Source organism: Salvelinus fontinalis, chromosome 20, assembly GCF_029448725.1.
Source record: "Salvelinus fontinalis isolate EN_2023a chromosome 20, ASM2944872v1, whole genome shotgun sequence".
In the NCBI taxonomy this organism is placed as follows: Eukaryota; Metazoa; Chordata; class Actinopteri; order Salmoniformes; family Salmonidae; genus Salvelinus; species Salvelinus fontinalis.
The window spans coordinates 8,862,958-8,884,028 of NC_074684.1; the positions used below are offsets into that span (position 1 = coordinate 8,862,958).

At 40.1% G+C, this 21,071-nt stretch overlaps 1 protein-coding gene across 1 annotated transcript in view; it reads left to right on the top strand.

Moving 5' to 3' along the window:
* The first annotated feature begins 704 nt into the window (after positions 1–704).
* Positions 705–21,071, top strand: part of LOC129817249 (visinin-like protein 1) — a 60,922-nt gene continuing 40,555 nt past the window's right edge. The window contains exons 1-2 of the mRNA XM_055872304.1: positions 705–958; positions 10,727–10,893. Coding sequence (XP_055728279.1) covers positions 10,732–10,893 — 162 coding nt within the window. The 5' untranslated portion in view covers positions 705–958; positions 10,727–10,731. The remainder of the gene's footprint in view (positions 959–10,726; positions 10,894–21,071) is intronic.

A 21,071-nucleotide genomic window follows, 5' to 3' on the forward strand; every position in this document is an offset into this window, starting at 1 on the left:
TAAAAATCTGTTGTTCTGCCCCTGAGCAAGGCAGTTAACCCACTGTTCCCCAGGCGCCGAAGACGTGGATGTCGATTAAGGCAGCTTCCCGCACCTCTCTGATTCACCTCTCTGATTCAGGCATTCAGTAGTACAACTGATTAGGTATCCCACTTTCCCTTTCAAATCAATTGCTGTTGTTTCTGTTGAAAGTAGGACTGGTTGGATAGCAATTGCTGGCAGATATATAATCACTATATGTTAGCAGATTGATTGCATGCCGTAGGCATTTTATTTTCACAGCATAGCCTATATCTGTTGACAATGACCCTCGTGAGACTGCACATTTAATCCACATCAAAATCCACCTGCTCATTCTACTTCATAGTTCTGCATAACATAGGTGCAGCAGAAGGCTTGTTTCTTTCCTCATCTTGCGCTAACTCAAAAAGCACCCCACCAAAACAGTAGTCTTTTGCATGCATCAACCACTCTGTGTGAGGGAGACAGACAGACAGACAGACAGACAGACAGACAGACAGAGAGAGAGAGAGAGAGAGAGAGAGAGAGAGAGAGAGAGAGAGAGAGAGAGAGAGAGAGAGAGAGAGAGAGAGAGAGAGAGAGAGAGAGAGAGAGAGAGAGAGAGAGAGAGAGAGAGAGAGAGAGAGAGAGAGAGAGAGAGAGAGAGAGAGAGAGAGAGAGAGAGAGAGAAAGAGAGAGTCGTGATGCACACGCTCTGACGCTGCACTTCGTTGTATCCTCAGCGAGTGTATTAGTGTGTGTAGAAGGTCCTGCTGGCTTGTAGCATCCTCGGGAACTGCATCAGTGAATTTCGACTAGGCTCATTTCTTCCCAAGAAAACCTCGCCACAGGGGTCGACAGAAAAGAAAAGTAAACGTTTGACTGATAGCGTTTCTGTCCGCACATAACCCACTCTGAAGAAGAGCGCAAAGCCCCATTAACTTCGAACTCTTTCAAGGTAAATATGTTTTCTTTATTGTGGATAATAGTCAAATGCATTAGGGAAACCCTTCCTCTATTCCATTATGATTTGTATAGATACGTCATTCATTGCTAGATACAACTGCATAGTATGCAGTATAATGTATTTAACAGTTAGGTTAGTTGTCTTTAAAAAAGTTGGAAATAAATAAAGACCTTTGCAGCATTAACATCGGGGAAGCATGCCCCATCTTCTGAAGATGCTAAATCATAATGGATCATCAGTATGACTACAAATCCTAATTTTGTCATTTAGGCTATAGAAAACAATTACGTCAGTTAGGGCACTTTGGGACCCAAACAAATAGCCTGGTACTGTATGGGGAGGGAGTGGGTTAGTATCAGGAGTCCAACAAGAAAAAGGCTACATATCAATAGTATCCAGTTAGAGGTGTGTGTGGTGTAGTTTTCATTAATTTGTCAAATGCAATATATTACATTTTTAAATGCAGCTGTAATATGGCATTTTCCTCTCAGCTTTCCTCCACTGTGGTTCTGATGTGTTGAGGAGATGCTGCCCTGCGACTGGCAGGTCGGTATGCGCTTGCGCTTGCTGGGCTGCACGCAGGGAACCATTTGGCCGATGATAATAGTTTAGAAACAAAGCATGTGTGGTGAAATAACGATAGAAACAATCCAAAACAATGAAAAACGTTTTTTAAAATTGAGATATTTTTTGTACAATGTGTTTATATCATATTATGTTTAAACATCTGAAACGGATATATTTTCTTGAAGCCATGCTCTTGTTTGTGGTGGTGCTAAGAGGTCATGATTGCAAGACCTGCAGTGCTTGTGACACATGTCATAGATAGGGATTTTATGTAGGCCTATAGTACAGCTACTAAGCATTTATTCATGTATATATGGCTATTGATATTGTCCTGGGTTTTAACTCAAGGTCATTCCCTATTGGAAAATGATGGAAAAGGGACATGCTGTTACATAATGTGCCTGGCCAGTGTACAGAGAGAGGTCGGCTCGTTCATATACTGTAAGAGAATCAGCCAATGACTGTTCTTTACTAATAGGCTGCCCCAGATCCTTAGAAACGTACTATATGCAATTCGGTACTGCCCCAGTGTACTGACAAGAGGTTTTAATAAGTCAACATGCTTCTCTCTCTGCAGTGACCTGCAGACAGACCTCATGTGGCAGAGTTGCACTATCTGGGTCTTTTGTAATAACACGACTAAATCTACAGCAGTAGATTCAGACAATGATTTCAGGGAATTATTTGATCAACTGGAACAAGTCAGGATGAAGTTAAAACATTGGCTAATACGTTTGTTAGATGCCTTCCAGGTTGGAAAGTTCAGTTTGAAACTTCTTTTCTCCTCCCTCCAGTGGCCCCCTCTAGCCTTTTGGTGGCCCTAAGCGAGGTTAGGTAAAATTTCAGGCAACACCGTAGGCTACACCTCTGTAAGCTCAGACTGACGGCAACGCCTTTTGGACTTCATTTTTTGGTGCAGTACAGACTGAACCTTGGTTTCCACATCCACTGACATTGGTATTTGGTCTGGTTCGGACCATCTCTGAACCAATCATATACAGTACCAGTCAAAAGTTTGGACACACCTACTCAATCAAGGGTTTTTCTTTATTTTTTTGCTATTTTCTACATTGTAGAATAAATGTGAAGACATCAAAACTATTAAATAACATACAGTATATGGAATAATGACGGAACCAAAAAAGTGTATTTTAGATTTATACAGTATTTCGAAATATATTTTATATTCCTCAAAGTTGCAGCCCTTTGCCTTTAGGTGTTATTTCATAGTGTTGATGACTTCTACATTATTCTACAATGTAGAAAACAGTACAAATAAATAAAAAACCCTTCAATGAGTAGGTGTGTCCAAACCTTTGACTGTAACTGTATGTCATGTTTGGTTCAGATTTGGTGCGGTCCAGACAGGCCTTGATTTCAACGTCCACGGACATTGATTTTTGGTCCGATCCGGACCAAATTTGAACCAATCATAGACTTCTATGTTTGGTTCAGATTTTGTCCGGTCAGGACCAGCCTTGATTTGGTCCAAACATAGAGGTTTATAAATGACTTATTTTCAACTTTCATTCAGAACCAACTAGAACGGCAGAACAGCATGGATCGGCCCTGCTGAGGAGGGTTTTTTGGTGTAACATATTATAGGCCTACTACGCTATGTATATGCTATTATTTGGTTCTGTTATGTAAAATACAAAATTAATAATTATGTGATCTTGCAAGACATTGATTCAGCTTTGACCTAACTTTACTAAACAAGCACCATTGTGAGAAGTGATAATCTTGTATTTGTAATAATGATAATAATAAGTGATGAGTATGACTATTAGGTGTAGGCAGCAGATCTTGATGAGGGTTATTTTAAGCAATTTGAGCGCACTTCGAATCGTGTTGCTGAAAGGACAGCACCCTAACCAAGTGATTCATGAACATCAAGGCAGACACACTGTGAATTTGGATCCTAGATCTCGTTGGAGTGATGATGAGGTTCATGCGGTGGATCAGTTTGTCTGCATACGCAATAAGCACCGGGGCAGGAGAGCGAGTTCAAGTGTGTGTACATGCGCCCCAAGTCCATCACAAAATGTTTTGAGGAAAGACGTTTTAGCAACCTCTGGTAGAGTTTTCTGTCTTTGGGCTGCACACATGGATTGTACAATATTTGCAAATTTTCCTTTTTTAAATTTGTCATGCTCTGTCAAGTTTGTTGCTGATCATTGCTAGACGGCCATTTTTCAAGTCTTGCCATAGATCTTCAAGCCGATTTAAGTCAAAACTGTAACTAGGCCTCTCATGAACATTCAATGTCGTCTTGGTTAGCAACTCAAGTGTGTATATGGCCTTGTGTTTTAGGTTATTGTTCTGCTGAAAGGTGAATTTCTCTCCCAGTGTCTTTTGGAAAGCAGACTGAACCAGGTTTTCCTCTAGGATTTTGCCTGTGCTTAGCTCTATTCTGTTTTTTCTTATCCTAAAAAACTTCCTAGTCCTTGCCAATGACAAGCATACCCATAACATGCTTAAAAATATGTAGAATGGTACTCAGTGATGTGTTGTGTTGGATTTTCCACAAAGATAAGGATTTTTATTCAGAACTTAAGGTACATTTTTTTGCCATATTTTTTGCAGTATTACTTTGGCCTCATGGTGAAATCCCTGAGCAGTTTCTTTCCTCTCCGGCAACTGAGTTAGGAAGGATATCTGTATCTTTGTAGTGACTGGGTGTATCAGCAGAGGCTCCTCAGAGGAGGAAGGGGAGGACCATCCTCCTCAGAGAATTTTATACAAATAAATAGTGAAAACTATTTAGATAAAACTATACTAAATATTTTCACATTTCACCAAATAATTGATTAAAACACACTGTTATGCAATGAAGGTCTAAGGTAGCCTCAACAGCACTCTGTAGGGTGACACCATGGTAAAGCTGGAGGTCAGCTAGTTTCTGTCCTCCACTGGATACATTGACTTCAATACAAACCTAGGAGGCTCGTGGTTCTCACCCCCTTCCATAGACTTACACTGTAATTATGACAACTTCCAGAGGACGTCCTCCAACCTATCAAAGCGCTTGCAACATGAACTGACATGTTGTTCAAAGGAACAACTAATTAATCGAGTACTGAAAGCATAAGGTACAGCTAGCTAGCACTGCAGTGCATAAAATGTGGTGAGTAGTTGACTCAAAGAGAGAGAAAGACAATAGTTGAACAGTTTTGAACAAATACATTTTCTTAATAAATGAAGGAGAAGCGAGAGAGAGAGAGAGCTAGCTATATAAAAAATAAAAATATTTTCACTTACTTAGCTAGCCAATGCCGCTAACTAGTTTAGCCTACTCAAACACCAAGCTCAAACAGAGAGGGATCTATGTTACACCCTAGATCAGTTAGATGCAGGCAAGCGTGTAAAAGGCGGTATTGAATGTGTCACTGTCTGTCACCTTGAATACTCAAATTTCTCTCGACCTGTGCATCTACATTGTAAACTTTCATTCATAGGCTAGGTTGTAGCAACCACATGATGGGTACAGGGAAAATGTGAGTATCATGTAGTAGCCTATCAATGTTACATTGAGCTGCGTGAATGAAATATGAATGACAGTCATTCAATATGTTGTAATAGAAACGGCAGTCAAATTCCACATGACCGTTTGGTCACGGTAATTAGGTTTGTCCAAGTTCTGATGCTGCTGATGGTCATTAGTAGCCTACCAAACTTGATAACTGCCTGGTACTCAGGGCTCTATTGTCCCTCTAATCACTCTGACATCAATATAAATACAATCAAAAATCAAATCAAACACTTCACGAGAGCCCATGAGCTCATGTTGCACAGCATTGCTATAGGCTATGCAATTGTGTGAGAAAACAGAGTGATGGCCTCTATTAAAAAGAGGAGGTTCTCATCAGCTTTCTATATGCTAGGCCAACTTTAAGCACATTGCTTCTCTTTACAACAGGTGTATAGCCTCCCTGGCTAGCATGAAAAGGAACCACGGGAATAGCGTCCTCCATTCGCCATTTAAGTCCATAGATGACATGTATTTTTCCCCCTGCCCCTGTTTTGAGACAGGTGCATGATAATGGTCCATTCTAAATCCAAGCAAATTTCACATGTAATATTTAGTATATGTAAAGACAAGATTAAATCAGGAATAGTCTGATGGGTGTGTCTGATCACGTGTGTATCACTTGTGAATGATATATTATCACTTCTGAATGATTCCCAGTTTAAGGAAAGAAACAGAGCAAGCTTTTTTTGCGACTTTTTCAAATTATAGTCGCACACCTAATGTAGTCTAGCCCATAGGCATATATGTTTTGATAAGGTTTGTATCACAACTAAAGTGGCCAAATAACGTAACTTAATAACTTACAATTAAGCACATTAATCCACATTACAGCAGGTGTAGAGCCTAACTGCATACATGTACAGCGCTTGAGTTTCAAATTTGTGGAATATAATTTAACATAAAACTGCACCTTTCTAATAAAAGCAATACATGCATAATCACATTTGCAGTCACTTTTGATAATGGTGTTTTCCTGCTAATTTAATATTCGCGCTTGTAGCCTACTGCCGTGTGCGCATTGCTGCGCTTATAATGTGAAGAAATAGCCTAATAGCTTATCAACATTTAAAACTAAACGTTCTGATCTGTTGCGTCAGCCTCATTACTTAAAAAACTTTTTTTTGATATCAGTGGTTGGATTAATTTGGGATCTACCGCATCCCACAACTGTCCCAGAATATGTTTGGAATATTTATTTCTTGCACAGAGTAGAATAGGTCAACATTTGTACTATGGGGGATAGTACATTGACATAGGCTAGTGTTTTTGCTGTTCGTTAGACATACTAATCTTGTTGGCTGACGAAAAGTAAATGTGGACAGTTCTTCCAATATCTTCAATATGCACCTCGGAATTGGATAAGGACACGCGCAGTTGTGTCCCCTGTGTCTGTCTTCACTTGTAGCCTGTGAGAATGACTGGATCAGGTGACAAAGTGCCATGTGAGTGAGAAGTGCTTTGGAGCATGTAGCTGAGAGAAGGGAATTATGATGATATATTCAGCCCAAGGGCACAACGGCCAGGCCGCAAAAGGCATAGCATTTTTTTATAGGGCCACACAAAGGAGGTGCCACTGGGAAATTCAAGGCATTATCAAGTGCTTGTCAAATTGTGAATGAGAGACTAATGAAGTGTGTACAGCCGGCTCAAAATAACTAAGCAGAGCTCATGCCTTTCAAGCGACTTTAGAGCTCATTAGAGTCGCATCACTCAGCCTTAGAAGGTATTAAAAATCAAAACATGAAGCCCAACGTTTGTATCACAACTGAAGTTACATAAATAACTCTAAATTAAGCAAATAGGAGTACTTGTTTCTTAACCGTTCACCACAGAATAGCCGCATTTGCTCACTCCCTCAAATCATTTTGAGAAAATATCCTTTCGATTTTATTCAGCTATTGCATTCTTCATACTATAAAATAATGCCACGGTATTCTAAGCAAACATTGTCTGCTAAATGAACTAGTATATCCCACATTCATATGATATGGTATAGCCAGATCAGGGCCTAAAATATGGACAACGCAGAGTATGCTATTCTGTTCTTCTGAAGTAGACTACATTTTCTTTATATCATGTTTCTTTAGACGTGTCTAAAATAAAATAATGGATTTTATTGTGATGGTGTAGGCTATATTACATGAATTTATTAGACTTTTTAAAATGTAGATGTTCCAAAGGTCTGCATCAGTGGCTTGTAGGCTGTGCGTGAAGCCAGTAGATGCTAAATGTGTTTATGTTAATTAACGGTCAATTACTGTGAGACCGGCAGTTATTTGCTTGACAATCACCGGCTGACAAAATGTCATGAACGCCACAACCCTAGCAATGCTCATCAAAAAAGAATCGCCCTCCCACATCTTAAACTTCACCGCCCGCCACTGCCATGTATTCTCAAATTGAAAAGGGTGAGGGAGCGCCGCTCCCCCGTGCTACGGCAGCACTACATCCCTGCATGTCACATCTAGTCACTCACTGTGAATAGCTGATGCTGATGCTCTGAACTGAACTTGTACTTCAGAAATATGTACAGTTCCATCATCAGCGGATAGCCTAGTTCGCCGCCTACGGCTCTTGGCAACGGTGCTGTGTTTGAGAGCGTTGCAAAGAATGTACCCATTATCAAACTTGCTGTGCTCGCAGGGTGTGAATGGAGGAGCTTTTAAAGTGTCACACCTCTCAGAGTGGATGGGTAGTGGACGATGTATGCTCATCATTGCTCCAATGGGATAGATCGGTCTGGTGCTGCTGCTGCTGTTGTTTTGGGGTCTACTTCATTGGGGTCTCCCTTAAATTTGTGTCAGAACGTATTGCTTGCTTCGACAATACAGCCCCATCCATCCATCAGGGTGTGATTTGGGGTGGGTATTCTATGTTCTATTATTTGTATTTCTATGTTTTGGCCAGGTAGGGTTCTCAATCAGGGACAGCTGTCTGTTGTTGTCTCTGATTGAGAACCATACTTAGGTATCCCTTTTTCCCACCTGTCTAGGTGGTAAGCTGACTTTGTTTGTGGCACTTAGCCTTTAGCTTCACGGTTGTTTGGTATTGTTTATTGTTTTGTCGGCGTCATCACCTAATAAAAAGGGAATATGTAAGCTCACCACGCTGCGCTTTGGTCAAGTTCTTTCAACGGCCGTGACAGTAGCATCATACCCAAGAAGATGCTTTAATCGTTTCCAAAGGTGCTTCCACAAAGTACTGAGTAAAGGGTCTGAATACTTATGTAAATGTGATATTTCATTTGTTTTTGTTTTATTTTAATTTAGCACAAATTTCTACAAACATGATTTGCTTTGTCATTATGGGGTATTGTGTGTAGATTTATGAGATTTTCAATTTTTTTCCAATACATTTTCGAAGAAAGCTTTAGCGTAACAAAATGTGGACAAAGTGAAGGGGACTGAGTACTTTCCGAAGGCACTGTACACCAACAGCTGTCTCATTCTGAGATATCAAGAAACACTCTGTGTCAAGAAGGAGACTGTTGGCTCATGCTGCTACCTCAGTACAATGAAAGGATTTGAGACTTGACATCAGGGTTGTTTTGCCCTAGCCAGCAGTGCGAGCTAAGGCGCAGATGATAGTGAGTGTACGGTACACTCTGTCTCAGGGGAATAGGCCATTCTAAACTGTGGTAATCACTAAGGACAGAGAGCATCTATCCACTTCACTCCATAGATCAGAGAGGCTTACATCCAGTTAATTTATCAGGCAATCTGAGGCCTTGCCTTGCTCTAGGTTAGGTATTCTATTGGTGATGTCTTGCCATTGTTATTCAGTTCTGTTCTGTGGCTAGCTCACAATCCCTATTAATTGTTTTTTTGGCACGCCAATTTGATTGTGAGTCCCGCTTGTCATGCATTCGGTTTCACCTCTAAGCCATGAAATGAAATAATATTTTTTTTTAGTTCTGAATTCCTTGTGTTATTAGTATTTGGTTGGTGTTGGATGAATAATCACTTTTTATGTGGTTGTTTAACCCCTTAGCAGAGGCAATGTTAAAATACTGCATGTAATTAAATCATAATTTGAAATTTGTTATCTTCTAGAGAATACTCTTTGTCATATCTGTGATAATTCAATCAGAAATAATATAATTTATCCTTTAAAGTGCTGCTCTTTGTTTGCTACAGGAGGAAATTAATTAATTGATATGGCCTTTCCGATGGTATCCTATAATTTCTTATTGTTTTATGCAATTGCGACATTGAGTACTTTCCCCATTTTCCATTAATCTAGCGCACTAAGAATTACACAACCATTACACAATAATAACATCTGGGCACTTCCACGCTAACAGAGTGATGCTGAGCAGGGTTGGGCTTATGTTCAAATTGAAGGCAGTCAATTCAGGAAGTAAACAAAAATTTCACTACAATAATCGAAAAAAATAAAATTTATTTTCAATGACTTTTCCATAAACTGAAAAGTAGAAGCTATTTATTTCAAAAGTTAAAGATTTCAGAATTCTCAATTCAAATTACTTTCCTGAATTGATTGCCGTCCATTCTAATTGAGCCCAACCCTGATGCTGAGACTCAGATGTTTTACTTTAAAATGTATTTGCTAATTATGCTAAGTACATGGTGCTTAATTAACTAATCTGGCTGAATTAGAATCAGTGTGATGCGCTGTGTGAGTGTGAGTGTGTGTGTGTGTGTGTGTGTGTGTGTGTGTGTGTGTGTGTGTGTGTGTGTGTGTGTGTGTGTGTGTGTGTGTGTGTGTGTGTGTGTGTGTCAGGCAGTGTGAGCTGGGCTGATACAGAGACTGAGGTGCAAACAGCTGCAGGCTGTGGAGATAGGGCTAAGGCTAAGCAGCGTGGGCCGATGGGGAAATTAGACACAGCAAAAATATGAACCAAGTCACAATTATGGCATCACATTAAAACGAGCGACTCGGGTTCACTCAGCCTGATAATCTCAAGGGATTGCTGTTGGATACAGACTAATTTGCTCCAATCTCCAGTGGTTTGACCTGGTGCATGTGTGTTGTTGAGTGATTTTAGGTACTTAGGCAGAGCAGAAGTGATGGATTGCATTGTTGTTTGCAATGTAGTAGCCAGCTACGGGGAGGTAGGCTACTCCCTAGTGTATGCAGGCCTAAACTCTACCAATGTATCAAACCTGTTGGGTTAAAAATAAGACAATCATCGAAGCTATCCAAAAATATGCTTTGGTCCATTGATCATCTGTGTTTTATTGTCCCTGGTGCAGTTAAATGTAGACGTGGTATATAAATACACACATAGTGTTCAACATCATTACGTTGCCCTAAATATCACATAATGTATTGGACTGGGGTGATATTTTAGTTTCACAGGTGTTGTGGACACATTACAGCCATTTTAGCCACAGAGGTGTGGAGTAGGTGTGTAAAATAGAATTTGCCGCTCTAGAATATTCTCCCTCGTTCAAAGCAGGCCTAATTGATAACACTGCTGATTTCTGTCATTGTTTGTCCAGACTGTCCCAGGTATTTAACCTGGTCTGGTAGAAACGCAACGGAAAGAAAAATATGTGGAATTCATTCTTTGCAGACTTTCCAAAATAGTTCAGCGTCATTCTTTCCATCCAGACATTCGAAAAGAACACCGTGACCGTCCCATACTTTTCCCCCCGCTGACATTCTAAAATAATTATTCTGACATTTTTTTCCAGACAAAATGGGAGCGAAAAACAGCAAGCTGACCCCGGAGGTGATGGAGGATCTGGTGAAGAGCACGGAATTTAATGAGCACGAGCTGAAACAGTGGTACAAAGGCTTCCTGAAAGACTGCCCCAGTGGACGACTCAATCTAGACGAGTTCCAACAACTCTACGTGAAGGTAGCTACAGAACGCTGTCACTCTGCCCTCATCTGACTGCACACTATTACCTATAAAGTGCACAACTTTTCACGAGATCCCATCAGGCTCTGGTCAAAGGTAGTGCACTATATAGGGCATAAGGGTGCCATTTGGGATCCACCCTAACACTGTCACTTTGCCAACATCTGCATAGACACAGACACTTTTATCAGCAATGTCTCTATATGGTAGAGTAGAGGAGTGGAGAAGAAAAGCACAGTGCTACATGGCTTCAATTTCCTCACTAGTCCAAGTTTTCTAAAACCATACAACTCAATACTCTACAGACATTTTAAGAACTAGCAGAAATGCAAAGGTTTTGGTGGTTTGTAAGGATAACAGAAGCGTATGTCATCGCAGTGGCAGAGCAATCGAACCAACACGATACTATGGCAAGCTCAATGAAAGTACTGTAATGAGTAACAGGAACATTACAGAACGCGATATCATACTCCTCTCCTATTCCCTCAGCTGTATCTGTTATGTTATTCATTCCCTCTTGTATCTGGGCAGGAAAAATCTCCTTTAATATTATTACTCAGGGAAAAGTCTTCAAAAAAGGAAATTAATTCAATTAGAACCCATGAATTATAAATGTTTTAGTTCTAAATACATTAGATAGCTAACATTTCATTAAAACGATGTTCAATCTTTATAATCTTCTATTTAATGAATCAAAATAAGAACATTAAGGTCGTGTACCCTTAGACCACTTTGTATCCTATGCTGTATGAATATTGACCATATGTACAGTGTCATGTGTACTGGAGGGTAGATTTATGATTAGTGGATATATAGCCACTTACATCATTACCTTGGTCAGTCCTCTCAGGAAATGCCACGTAATGAAAGGCCATTACATTAGCCATGTTACAGAGTTCTAATGGCCCGGCTCGAAATACCAACGCTGCTCAAGATTGTTTCCGGAATGGCACCCAATTCCCTAGATAGTGCACTACTTTTAACCAGAGCCCTATGAGTCCAGGTCAAAAGTAATGCACTATAAAGGAAATAGGGATGCACCCATAGTCTGCTTTAGTGGAGGCTTTAGAACACGCTACTATACATAAACACACATTCAAATATACAGTTGAAGGTGGAAGTTTACATACACCTTAGACAAATACATTTAAACTCAGTTTTTCACAATTCCTGATATTTAATCCTTGTTCAAATTCCCTGTCTTAGGTCAGTTAGGATCTCCACTTTATTTTAAGAATGTGAAATGTCACAATAATAGTAGAGAGAATGATTTATTTCAGCTTTTATTTCTTTCATCACATTCCCAGTGGGTCAGAAGTTTACATACACTCAATTAGTATTTGGTAGCATTGCCTTTAAATTGTTTAACATTTCGGGTAGCCTTCCACAAGCTTCCCACAATAAGCCCATTCCTCCTAACAAAACTGGTGTAACTGAGTCGGGTTTGTAGGCCTCCTTGCTCCCACACGCTTTTTCAGTTCTGCCCACAAATTTTCTATAGGATAGAAGTCAGGGCTTTGTGATGGCCACTCCAATACCTTGACTTTGTTGTCCTTAAGCCATTTTTCCACAATTTTGGAAGTATGCTTGTGGTCATTGTCCATTTGGAAGACCCATTTGCGACCATGCTTTAACTTCCTGACTGATGTCTTGAGATGTTACTTCAATATATCCACATCATTTTCCATCCTCATGATGCCATCTATTTTGTGAAGTGCACCAGTCCCTCCTGCAGCAAAGCACCCCCACAACATGATGCTGCCACCCCCGTGATTCACGGTTGGGATGGTGTTCTTCAGCTTGCAAGCGTCCCCTGTTTCATCCAAACATAACAATGATCATTATGGCCCAAAAATTATATTTTTGTTTCATCAGACCAGAGGATATTTCTCCAAAAAGTACAATCTTTGTCCCCATGTGCAGTTGCAAACCGTAGTCTAGCTTTTTTATGGCGGTTTTGGAGCAGTGGCTTCTTCCTTGCTGAGCGGCCTTTCAGGGTATGTCGATATAGGACTCGTATTACTGTGGATATAGATAGTTTTGTACCTGTTTCCTCCAGCATCTTCACAAGGTCGTTTGTGGTTGTTCTGGGATTGATTTGCACTTTTTGCACCAAAGTACGTTCATCTCTAGGAGACAGAACACGTCTCCTTCCTGAGCGGTATGACGGCTGCATGGTCCCATGGTGTTTATACTTGCTATTGTTTGTACAGATGAACGTGATACCTTCAGGCGTTTGGAAATTGCTGAACCAGACTTGTGGAGATCTACAATTTATTTTCTGAGTTCTTGGCTGATTTCTTTTGATTTTCCCATGATGTCAAGCAAAGAAGCACTGAGTTTGAAGGTAGGCCTTGAAATACATCCACAAGCACACCTCCAATTCTCAAATGATGTCAATTGGCCTATCAGAAGCTTCTAAAGCCATGACATCATTTTCTGGAATTTTCCAATCTGTTTAAAGGCACAGTCAACTTAGTGCATGTAAACGTCTGACCCACTTGAATTGTGATACAGTGCATTATACGTGAAATAATCTGTCTGTAAACAATTGTTGGAAAAATTACTTGTGTCATGCACAAAGTAGATGTCCTAACCGACAGGCCAAAACTATAGTTTGTTAACAAGAAATTTGTGGAGTGGTTGAAAAACAAGTTAGAATGACTCCAACCTAAGTGGATGTAAACTTCCGACTTCAATTGGAAATGCAGGCGGCCTACATGTACACCCTCTCGTCCACAATCGGGGTTCTGTGTGACTGGCTGAGAGGGTTTTGTACTCCGACACGTTGGAGAACATTTTACTGTAATACACAGTCAATGCATTGAGTGCACTGTGGGTGAACATTATGTACCATACAGACTACAGAGTGGCGTTCCACAGAGGTTTTAAAGGCTGATGGCTGCTGACATGTTAACCTTTTATTGTGGCATTCTATTTGGTTTCCAGGCAACAGGATATCAGTGATAAGGTTTTAATTTCAATCCAAAGGCTCAGCTAGTGAGAAAATGGATGATGTCACATCAGCTGGACAGACTGTTCCTGTTAAAAGGAACGGTGTGTTTGTGCAAATGCGTGGGAGTGCTCACGTGTGTGTGTGTGTGTGTTTGAAGGTATGTTCGATGTGACTTACATACACTCCCCTACGTATATATTTTGACAGATAAGCAAAAACATTTAATTTGGCTCTACACTCTTCCATTTTGGATTTTGGATCGAATGTTTTATATGAGGAGAAAGTACAATGTCACCTTAAGATGGATGGAGGCCAATGTGTTCTTCAATGCTGCAGAACTGTTTTTGTGCCCTGCCCCCGATATGTGCCTCAACACAATCCTGTCTCTGAGCTCTACAGACAATTGCTTTGACCTCATGGCTTGGTATTTGTTCTGACATGCACTGTCAACTGTGGGACCTTATATAGACAGGTGTGTGCCTTTCCAATCATGTCCAATCAACTGAATTTACCACAGGTGGACTCCAATGAAGTTGTAGAAACATCTCAAGGATGATAAATGGAAACAGGATGCACCTGAGCTCAATTTCGAGTCTCATAGAAAAGGGTCTAAATACTTACATAAATGTGTTTCTATTTTTTGTTTTGAATAAATTTGCTAAATTTTCTAAAAATCTGTTTTTGCTTTGTCATGATGGGGTATTCTGTGTAGATTGCAGAGGAAATTACATTAGATTTTGTCAAAAGTGTATTATTTGGTCCCATATCCCTAGTACACAATGACTACATCTAGCTTGTGATGCAACACACTTGTTGAATGCATTTGTTTTTCGTTTTGGTTGTGTTTCGATTATGTTGTTCCCAATAGAAATGAATGGAAAATAATGTATTGTGTCATTTTGGAGTCACTTTTATTATAATGAATAATATAATATGTTTTTGAACACTTCTACATTAATGTTACAGATGCACAAAGATCATGCCCCCAAAACATTCTAACCTCTCACCATTACCAATAACAAGGGAGGTATTGGCATTTTGTGGTTGGTATAATCTTCGTTCGTCTGTAACTGATTATGCATAATTATTATCATATGATACAAAAATAGCGGTCTTTGGCCACTCACAACAGCGGTGGGTTTGGCCTTCGAAGGAACAATGCATATGTAGAAAACATCTCATCCCTACTGTAAGATATGGTATTGGTTCTTTGATGTTATCTGGCTATTCTTCTTCCATTGGTCCTGTAGCCCTTGTTAAGGTCAACAGTTTCATGAACAGCATAAGGCCATTTTAGTCAAAAATATGCTTGCCTCTGCCAGGGGGCTAAAACTTGGCTGCAAGTGAATTTTCCAGCAAGACAATAGCCCCAATCACACATCAAAATCCTCAAAGAAATGGTTAATTGACCTCCAAATCAACATTTTGCAATGGCCATCCCAGTCTCCGGACTTGAACCTCATTGAAAACCCGTGGTTTGAATTGAAGAGGGCAGTCCAGAAGCACAGACAAAGGATATCAAGGATCAGGAAATATTTTGTATGGAGGAGCCCACTGGGCACAGACTGGTTGAATCAACGTTGAACCAACGTGGAATAGACGTTGAATTGATGTCTGTGCCCAGTGGGAACAGTATAAGATCCCTCCCATGTGTTATGTGATCTCATAAAACATTTTAGTAAAAGGCTCAGTGTTGTTATCCTCACAAGGGGAGGGTGTTGGCGTACTGAAAACAGGGGATCCAATAGTAAAGAATTAACTTGTAAAGCAACATCTCTTTCTCTGAGCAATTGTATTAGTATAAAATAATATTTAAAAAATAAACGTTTTGAGCATACAATACACCACAGTATTTGTGGTATTTATTTTATACAGTCTTTTTTGCTCATCTTCATCAAGGGATCCAATCATTTTGGACCTGACTTTAGGTATGAAAATAACCTCAAATAAAAAGATGACATTCTGTTCTGTCGCCTCATGAAATGCTGACGTATAGAGCCAGATGTACACATTTTAGCAGCACCGTCCAACTAAATATGTAGGGGAGTGTATGTTCAGTGATCGTGAGGGGGGGGTGAGAGAAGGGGGGATGAGAGAACAGTCGGCCATGACATAATGCTTTTGAATGGTTCACAAACCATCCACCTGAGACAACTGTCCAGATGCCATTTCTGTCACCGTGCTAAATACTGAAGTCTCTCGAATTCTATTGTCAACTCTCTAGAGTCCCAGTGTGCTCAAATAGGCTACGTTAAAACAACATTCAATCTTTCTTTTCAATCACTCCTTTTTCATTTCAACTGTATTTGTAGTGGCAATCCTTTTTATAGGAATCAAGGGGAGTAAACCTTTTTTTGGGGTGAGCGCAATATCAGTGCATGCTGAAGGCATAGCTTTGGTGTTTTTCTTTTTTGCCTCTGTGGTGGTAGATTCTATTTTGATGCTCTCTGTTGTCTCTGATTGCATGCGCAGCTGCGTACCAATGATTTCCAGTAATAGTTTTCCAGACCGAACTCAGAAATCGATCAGCTGTAAAGATTGAGATGCGTTGTGAGCACAATGAACTGCTAGCATGTTTGTTTTCAACCTCTAACGCCTCACAAACCCGGATCCGGGAGCGCCCCCATCAAAAAAGCTGACTAGCCTAGCCTAAAGCCACAGGGATATCATATAATAAAATGTTAATGAAATCACAAGTCCAAGACACCAAATGAAAGATACACATCATGTGAATCAAGCCATCATTTCTGATTTTTAAAATGTTTTACAGGGAAGACACAATATGTAAATCTATTAGCTAACCACGTTAGCAAAAGACACCACTTCTTTACTCCACCATTTTTTTACTCCATCAGTAGCTATCATAAATTCGACCAAATAAAGATATAAATAGCCACTAACCAAGAAACAACCTCATCAGATGACAGTCTGATAACATATTTATTGTATAGCATATGTTTTGTTAGAAAAATGTGCATATTTCAGGTATAAATCAGAGTTTACCATTGCAGCCACCATCACAACTCTCACCAAAGCGACTAGAATAACTACAGAGACCATTGTGTATTAACTAATTACTCATCATAAAACATTTCTTAAAAATACACAGCGTACAGCAGATGAAAGACACAGATCTTGTGAATCCAGACAATATTTCAGATTTTCTAAGTGTTTTACAGCGAAAACACAATATAGCGTTATATTAGCTTACCACAATAGCAAACATCACAACAGCATTGGTTCAAGGCAAAAATAGCAATAACGTATAAACCACCAAAATATATAAATTTTTTCACTAACCTTCTCAGAATCCTTCAGATGACAGTCCTATAACATCATATTACACAATGCATATAGAGTTTGTTCGAAAATGTGCATATTTAGCGGCACAAATCGTGCTTATACAATGAGAATAGTGTCCAAAACCTCAAGCAATCTGTCCGGCGCCATCTTGGAGAGGCACCTATTCCAATCAAAAACTATTCATAAACTTGACAAAAAAAATACAGGTTGGACAGCAATTTAAAGAAAAATTAGTTCTTAATGCAATCGCTGGGTTACATTTTTAAAATTAACGTTACTTCAAGCATACAGCGTGCGCTAAAGCGAGACCGCACCATAATTCATGGCGGAATTAGTATTTGACATTTGTCAACATAAGTACGATTTCACAGCATAAAGACTGCTTATTATTTGTTGGGCTTCCATCAGAATCTTGGGCAAGGTGTCCTTTCTCCAGAACAATCGTCTTTTGGCTGAAAGATGTCCTCTTGTCCTGTCGAATTAGCCGCTAACGTTAGCCACCCACTGGAGAGGAGTCCAACTAGTGAAAGCGCGTCACTAAGAAATCCAGGAAAATCGCAATAAACTGATATAAACTGCTATAAATCGGTTTAAATTAACTACCTTATGATGTCTTTAACAACTATAACGAATAAAAACATGACCGGAGATACAGAACTGCTAAAACGAAAGCTTTGCAGGAGGCCATAGTGATGTCCCTGATGCGCCAGGCGCACCGTTGAAAAGAACGGTACCTCCGTTCCACGGTCTTATATAAAGGCCCCAGATTGCGCAATCGACTCCATTCAAATTCTCACCGCTAACTGACATCTAGAGGAAGGCGTATGCAGTGCATGTAGCCCGATGGCTTACATGGGGACTTATAAACTGGCCTCAGAACAGGGACCTCGATTTCTGAAATCTCACTCCCTGACAGGAAATGTGCTGCAGAATGAGTTCTGTTTCACTCAGAGAAATAATTCAAACGGTTTTAGAAACTAGAGAGTGTTTTCTATCCAATAGTAATAATAATATGCATATTGTACGAGCAAGAATTGAGTACGAGGCAGTTTAATTTGGGAACTAATTTGTACAAAGTCAAAATGGCACCCCCCTAGTGTCAAGAAGTTTTAAGCTAGTGATTTTACCCACATTTTTTTTTTGTTACATCCTTATTCTAAAATTGATTTAATTGTTTTTTCCCTCATCAATCTACACACAATACCCCATAATGACAAAACAAAAACAGGTTTTTAGATTTTTTAGCAAATGTATTTAAAAAACTACATAAATATCACATTTACATAAGTATTCAGACCCTTTACTCACCTTTGGCAGCGAGTACAGCCTCAAATCTTCTTGGGTATGATGCTACAAGCTTGGCACACTTGTATTTGGGGAGTTTTTCCCATTCTTCTCTGCAGATCCTCTCAAGCTCTGTCAGGTTGATGTGGAGCGTCGCTGCACAGCTATTTTCAGGTCTCGCCTGAGATGTTCGATGAGGTTCAAGTGCGGGCTCTGACTGGCCCACTCAAGGACATTCAAAAGACTTGTCTCGAAGCCATTTCTGTGTTGTCTTGGCTGTGTACTTAATGTCGTTGTCCTGTTGTAAGGTGAACGTTCGCCCCAGCCTGAAGTCCTTAGAGCTCTGGAGCAGGTTTTCATCAAGGATCTCTCTGTACTTTCCTTTGTTCGTCTTTCCCTCAATCCTTCTAGTCTCCCAATCCCTGCCTCTGATATACATCCCCACAGCATGATGCTGCCACCACCATGCTTCACCGTAGGGATGGTGCCAGGTTTCCTCCAGACGTGACGCTTGGCATTCAGGCCAAGTTTCATCAGACCCGAGAATCTTGTTTCTCATGGTCTGAGAGTGTTTTAGGTGCATTTTGGCAAACTCCAAGCGGGCTGTCATGTGCCCTTTACTGAGGAGTGGCTTCCGTCTGGCTACTCTACAGTAAAAGCCTTATTGGTGGAGTACTGCAGAGATGGTTGTCCTTCTGGAAGATTCTCCCTAGGAACTCTGGAGCTCTGTCAGATTGAACGTCGGGTTCTTGGTCACCTCCCTGACCAAGGACCTTTTCCCCCGATTGCTCAGTTTGGCCGGGCGGCTAGCTCTAGGAAAAGTCTTGGTGGTTCCAAACTTCTTTCATTTAAGAATGATGGAGGCCACTGTGTTCTTGGGAACTTTCAATGGTTACTGCATTTTTTGGTACCCTTCCCAAGATCTGTGCGTCGACACAATCCTGTCTCGGAGCTCTACAGACAATTCCTTCGACCACATGGCTTGGTTTTAGCTCTGACATGCACTGTCAACTGTGGAACCTTATATAGACAGTTGGGTGCCTTTCCAAATCATGTCCAATCAATTGAATTTACCACAGGTGGACTCCAATCAAGTTGTAGAAACATTTCAAGAATGATCAATGGAAACAGGATGCACCTGAGCTCAATTCCGAGTCTCATAGCAAAGGGTCTGATTACTTATGTAAATAAGGTATTTCTGTTTTTTTTTTTTTTTTTTTTTTTTGCAAAAATGTCAATACAACGTTTTTTGCTTTGTCATCATAGGGTGAGTACATTGTGTGTACATTGATGAGGATTTTTTTTATTTAATCCATTTTGGAATTAGGCTGTAACGTAACAAAATGTGGAGAAAGAGCAGGAGTCTGAATACTTTCCGAATGCACGGTATTTTAATAGCAATGTTGAATAATACAATATTGGCTGACAAGCCAATTACAGAATCTCATATTACTGTAGCCTCCTATTTCAATTCTGAAAAGTTTTTGTGATATAATGACATTTGTTTATGATGATAATTATTAGTTGTTGGCTTAGGTCGCTAGCTAACTACAGTATCTTCAACCTAGCCTACACCCTCGAAAATGATGGGTTGTTTGTATGACCCAACTGCTGGGTTGCAGGCATTGGGTCACTTAGTTGGGTTGCTTCCTTAAAAAGAGCCGGGTAGAGTTGTTGATGCTGGGTTATTGATGTTGGGTTATTAAGATATGACGCAGAGGATCAGATCCGAAAACTGCAGGCGTGGTTTAGTCGGAGCGTGGCTTTCAGATACTTGTTTTTGGCCATACGAGACAGTAAATGTCATTCCTGTTATTCTGTTCTGTTGTATTGTCATCACATGTTAAAGATGGAATCCTTATTAATGGCGAAGCTTGCATTTGTTTGCGATATTACAAAAGCTAAAAAGTTACTGCAAACAACAAACACAGTTTTTTTCCCCCTCTGACATCATTGCACAACCGAAAGAATAGCAGAATATGTCATGCATTTTCTTACCACGTTGTGCGCCGCTCCTCACCAGAGGTTGACCAAGGAGTGAAAATTAATTCCTGTCCCGTCTTGTCCTGTCAAATTTTTTCCGTATTTTCCGACTCACGCAACAGTTTTATAACCCCGGATTTATCCTGTCCGATCCTGATATAAATCACTCCCGTCCCATGCAAATTTTTACGTGCAGAAATCAGAAATAACTTCATTAATTGCTAGTCTCTCTGTCCCCCACTCTGCATGAAGAATTGCATTAGTGGAAACCAAGACTATTCTCAGGGCAGGCCTGGTTATGTTCAAGTCATGTTGTGCATAATTTTAGCATTTTAGCTAAATAAATAGATAAAAGTCACCTTGTCCAAGAGAGATTTACACGGTTATCAAAACGTCACACCAGGGTAAGCCCACACGAAACACAGCCCTTATTTTAAGTGTTTCTAAAAAACGATTGGAACCATTTCCTTGTTTGAATACTAGGTTTTATGGGTATTTTGACTCATACTGCGGTACTCTATCTAGGTTCCGGGGTAATGACAGTGGTGTCAGGTAAGTGACTGGGTTGCCCGTGTGTGTTTGGTCTTGCTGTGACGATGTAGATGTTGCCGAGTCATCAGTGATGAACAGCAGAGTAATGGACTTAATG